Genomic DNA, 5,401 nt, shown 5'->3' with positions numbered 1-5,401 from the left:
GTTACTGAGCACTGTCATTATTTAATTATCATTTCATCTGTACCAATAAATATTGGTTTATTTACTCCTGGCTCTGTGGCTGCTTGAGTTTTGGGGAGAGAATGTCACATTTTCATGTTGCTCCTCAGATACCCCTAGCTGGGGCGTAACATGAATTGGGGGCTCGTCCGCTTTCTCCTCACGCGTCTGGTTCGTCGGTAAGTAGTTTAGTGGTGAGTATTCTGGTTGGCAGTTTTCTTTGTGCGGGGGGGAGTCATGGAGTTTGTGAAGAGTCCTTCCTGGGAGGGATTAGAACAGTGTGGGAAGGCAGATTTGTTAATTATGGCCAATTTCTATGGGGTTGTTGTATCTTACGCGTCAGGGGAGGCAGAGTTGCAACGTGTGTTGGGTGAGAGGTTGGTGGAGATGAGGGTGTTACCTGCTCAAGCTGTTTCTGGTGCGGAGGAGACAAAGGCTGCTTTGGCGGCTGAGGCGGGGCTTGCTTCTCCGGGGGCGGAGACGAGGGCAGCGGAGGTTGCTGGCGTCCTCGCCGCCGATGCGGAGCGTGAGCGTGCCTCTGAGTTTCCTGTGGGCGGTGTGTCCACAGAGGAGCTCCGCCTAGCCCTCCGAATAAAGGAGGTTGAAACCAGAAACAAAGAGCTTGAGGTGCAGGCCATGCAGCTCCGTGTGAGAGCTCTGGAGCTAGAGCAAAGCACACCTGTGGTCTCCACCCCTCGAGCTAGTCACATATTCTCTGCTTCCGCTGGTAACGCTTTTGATATTAGCAAGCACATTGCATTGGTCCCCCCGTTTCGGGAGTCAGAGGTCGACTCCTATTTCAGCGCTTTCGAGCGGATCGCTGTGGCATTAAGTTGGCCAAAGGAGTTTTGGTCACTCTTGCTGCAGTGCAAACTTGTTGGGAAAGCCCAGGAAGTTTGCGCGAGTTTGACCATTGACCAGAGTTTAAATTACGAGTTGTTAAAAAAAACTGTGTTACAAGCGTATGAACTTGTGCCAGAAGCCTACAGGCAAAAATTTAGGAATAGTGAAAAAACTGCCAACCAGACTCATGTGGAGTTTGCGCGTGAGAAGAGTGTTTTGTTTGATAAGTGGTGTAATGCGTGTAATATCACAACGTTGGCCGACATGAGAGAATTAATGTTACTGGAGGAATTTAAGAAGTGTCTCCCGGAACGAATTGTTGTGTATTTGAACGAGCAAAAGGTGGTGTCACTGTCGAACGGGGCGGTTCTGGCGGATGAGTTTATTTTGACTCACAAAAGTGTCTTCACTGGGCCAGTCCGCAGTTTCAATTCTCCGCCAGATCAGCGAATGAGGTCCCCGACGTTTGCGCGTAGAAGTCCTACACCAGTCCCCGCCGCTGGGGAGAACCGCGAGTGCTATTATTGTCATGAGCCAGGTCATCTAATTGCTGGGTGTCCTGTGCTCAAACGTAAAAATGTTAACCCTCATGAGGGTCCTGTCGGTGTGGGTTTTTTGAACGCAGTGCCCGCATTTGGAAAACAATCTCACGCGGCGCGGGAGGCTGGAGCGCTTGGTGAGGTAGATCCCCGCTTCAGACCGTTCATTTCCCATGGCTTCGTTTCATTGCCTGGCGAGGAAAGAGAGAAAGTGCCGGTGAAAATTCTCCGTGACACCGCTGCCTGTCATTCGTTTATGCTCGACAGTGTTTTGCCTCTCTCGTCTAGAACCTCGTGTAAGTCTAATCTGTTGGTACGAGGCATTAGAATGAGTGTTGTAAAAGCGCCGCTGCACCGGGTGCAGTTGTCCTCGCCCCTAGTGACAGGGTGCGTAAAAGTCGCCGTTCGTCCGTCGTTCCCTATTAATGGGGTTTCGTTTATCCTTGGAAATGATTTAGCTGGTGAGAATGTGTTTTCTTTCCCTGAACTCGTTTGTGCGCCCGACTCGGTTTGCTCTGCCTCTTCTGTGTCCAATCTGTACCCTGTGTGCGCCCCGACGCGCGCACCGGTTCGTAATGTGGGTGACGACAGGTTTCTGTGTGAGAGTGTGTGTTCTGCTTCACCCCGTGTTAAAAATGTGAGGGTGTCGGAAGGTGTGAATATTTCTGAACGTATTGCTTTTGAGCCGTTGAGCCCGGTTGAAGTAAAAGGTCTGCGTTCCGAGTGTCCCGGTAAAATGTCGAGTGAATCTGATGAATCTGGTCGAAATAGAAAGTCGTGTGTGTGTCCGCTTTACCTTTCCAGGGCCCGTTTCTCCTCTCCATCACCTGCTGCACCGGTGGTCTCTGTGCGTCCTGGTGCCACTGCTGCTCCGCTGTTCCGACTGGCTGATGATGGGTTGGTACAACATAATTGTTCACTGCCAGTTGCTCGTCCCCCGAACTCTGAGGTTGTAAGTGACCAGGAGTCCAAATTCTGCTTATTTCCTGCCGCTCGGGCAGATGTTATTCAGCGGCTGGGAATTGATCCGTCGCTTTGTGTTAATCGTTGTCACTCTACTGTGTTACATCCCGACTTTGTCGGGAGGGGGCGCTGGTCCAGTAAGCAGCAGGCACCCAGTCTGGACCCGACGGAGCGGTCTCTGACGCAGCAGGAGGTGAGTTGCCGTTTTCCCGCTGGAGGGGGACCCCAGTGTGCCTGGCGCTGGGGCCGTCCTCCTGAGGAGGTATGAGCTTGGTGGTGTGCATTATTTCGGCTATTTGTTCTTATAGTTACTCTTTCTGTCATTGTGTTTTGTAGGAATTAGACATCGCAGGGGGGGATGTCTAATTTTGGGTTGGGGGGTGTTACGACTGCCGTCGTTATCTGTTAAATGTGTGCAGGTGTGTGTGGTGTGTCTGTCTCTCCTCCCAGGTGGTGCTTGTTAGCCTCCGATTCCTCCCACTCCGAGCGATTGGTGCCTGGTCCTCAGCCTGGTCGGGGATTGGTGCGTGGGTCTGGGGGCTTGGCATAAGAACCCCGAGTGGCAGTCGGCAGCTGGGCCAGAGCGAGGCAGACCACGCGTTCCTCCCCCTCACCCAACCAGCCACCTTTAGTTTTTGTTGTGTTCTCCCGTAGGGGTGGACTGCCATTTGAGTTATCCAGTTTTCTCCTGTTTTTGGTTAAGTCAGGGAGGTCAGCCTGTGTTCTGTTGTTTTTGGTTTCCTTTGCAGGTTAGTTTGTCCCTCTGAGTTAGATCCTCTTTTGTTTGTTATTTTGGCCTAGGTCCACCCCGAAGTTACTGAGCACTGTCATTATTTAATTATCATTTCATCTGTACCAATAAATATTGGTTTATTTACTCCTGGCTCTGTGGCTGCTTGAGTTTTGGGGAGAGAATGTCACATTTTCATGTTGCTCCTCAGATACCCCTAGCTGGGGCGTAACAACACAGAGTTGTTTTAGAGGGAAATACAGAGACTGCTGATGAAAAACTGTCCCTGAAGGCAACGTGCATCAGCGGTTTTGCATGAATTTCCCTCTAAAACAACTCTGTCTGGTAACGTTGTGTTATTATCTCATAGCGTGGTGAATGTGCAGCTCACAACTTGTCCACCAGAGCGTTGTGGAGTTGTTGGATTGTGTATTTGATGAGTTTGATGATGATGGGAAACCAAGAAATCCCATAATGAGCCTCCGTAGCGTAGCTCTGAGCAGCTCACGGCTCTGCTCCGCCGTTCTAAAAACAGCTTGCACCAACAATTAAAGGTAACGAACCTACTGCTACGACTATAGGGATTATGGCAATGGGCCAATTTGCCAAAATGTTGAACTATCCCTTCAAGATGAAACCTCTCTAAAGTTTTACTGCTGTGAAATATTCATCATGTTATCATCCTATTTTATACACTGCAAAAACTCTTATATCTTACCAAGAATATTTGTCTTATTTCTAGTCAAAACTAATCTCATTCTACTTAAAATAAGACTCAAAGCAGCTTGTTTTTAGACACTTTTTACTTCTTTCAAGCAGATTTTCACTTGAAATAAGTAGAAAAATCTGATAGTGGAGCAAGTTTTTCTTTCTTATTCTAAGCACAAAAAACTTGCTTTCACTGGCAGATTTTTCTACTTATTTCAAGTGAAAATTAGTTTGAAACAAGTGAAAATGATCTAAAAACAAGTTGATTTTTAGGTGAGTCTTATTTTAAGTGGAAAGAGTTTAGTTTTGACTAGAAATGAGACATTTTGACAAGAAATAAGACAAATATTCTCGGAAAGGTTTTCTGTTTTTGCAGTGTGTAATGACAGTTTGGTTGATGTGGGTGCAGTGTGTCTTTGTCTTACAGCTCTCCTCGTAGTGTCGTCTCTCTGGTCTCTTGACGGGGCGGGGCCTCTGGCTGCAGGCCTCCCGGGGCTGTAGCAGCGGTGGCGGCCTGGCGGTGGCGGCGGTCAGAGCGGAGAGCAGCACCTCGCCGGTCCTCAGGTGTCTCCGGTAGTGTCTCCTCTCGGCTCGGTCCCAGCTGGAGTTCCCCTCCACCCGACACCACGTCTCCCTCCGCTGGTTCAGCTCCTCCAGCTGCTGCTCCGGACCGGACATCGCTGCTGCTGCTGCTGCTCCGTCCTGGTCCTGAATGTTGTGTTGTGTTGTGATGCTGCGGTTTCCACGGCAACGGAGGAGGAGGAGGAGGAGGGAGAAGAGAAGAGAAGCGTGCCTCGTCCTCGTCGTGCGCGTCAAAGATCTGTGTGGGTCTGTCTGTGTTTCGGAAGGAAGGATGTGTCACTCGAGCCGAGAAACGAGGCGACCGGAGCTGCCAGAGAGCGAGGTCAAAGGTCAGAGAGAGAGAGAGAGGGCTTTAAAGGGACAGTTCAACATTTACCCAGGCCCAGGGTACTCAAATACAAATCTTCAAGGGCCACAAAGATGTTTTTCAATGACTCGAAGGTCCATTTCTTGAGGTCGGTCAGGCCACATGTGATATACTGTACTGTCATATTTAAAAGATGTCCTTTTTATTCAAAACAACCACAAAAATATGCACTTGAATAAAATTTAATTTCCATTTTGACAAAATTAAAATAAATATTTGAATAAAACAAGAAACGCCACCTGTCATGGAACTAAAATATATAGGGGCTATTAGGATGGGGTTAAAAATCAACATGCTAAAATCAAACTAAATGTTCAGTTTAGCAATGAGTTTTACAATGGAGGTGAACGGTCCCTCATCAAACTCATCAAATACACAATCCAACAACTCCACAACGCTCTGGTGGACAAGTTGTGAGCTGCACATTCACCACGCTATGAGATAATAACACAACGTTACCAGACAGAGTTGTTGTAGAGGGAAATGCAGCCGGAACTACTTTCCAGACACGGCTGCTGGGCGGAGGGATTTCAGAAGTGCAAAGTAGTTGCTTCATGTGTCGTAATGTAACATGATTAAATGTTATATCTAGGCTATTTCCTGACATTATCATGTAATTAACGGCCTGTAGATTAAAGGGTTTCCTATTGT

General features: G+C 48.3%; 1 protein-coding gene across 1 annotated transcript; it reads right to left on the bottom strand.

Moving 5' to 3' along the window:
* Positions 1 to 3,300: 3,300 nt before the first annotated feature.
* Positions 3,301 to 4,963, bottom strand: spata45 (spermatogenesis associated 45). The gene is made up of 2 exons (XM_085771659.1): positions 4,227 to 4,963; positions 3,301 to 3,314 (listed from the first exon to the last, which is right to left on the bottom strand). The coding sequence occupies exons 1-2, from the start codon at positions 4,477 to 4,479 to the stop codon at positions 3,301 to 3,303; spliced, it is 267 nt and encodes an 88-aa protein (XP_085627785.1). The 5' UTR covers positions 4,480 to 4,963.
* Positions 4,964 to 5,401: the final 438 nt, after the last annotated feature.

This window comes from Trachurus japonicus, chromosome 24, assembly GCF_045865225.1.
Source record: "Trachurus japonicus isolate A0001 chromosome 24, Traja_1.0".
In the NCBI taxonomy this organism is placed as follows: Eukaryota; Metazoa; Chordata; class Actinopteri; order Carangiformes; family Carangidae; genus Trachurus; species Trachurus japonicus.
This window is presented reverse-complemented; position numbering and strand designations above follow the sequence as displayed.

Bases quoted from the DNA above. Each gene is read 5' to 3' on its own strand.
- spata45 (XM_085771659.1), bottom strand. From the start codon at position 4,479: ATGTCCGGTCCGGAGCAGCAGCTGGAGGAGCTGAACCAGCGGAGGGAG.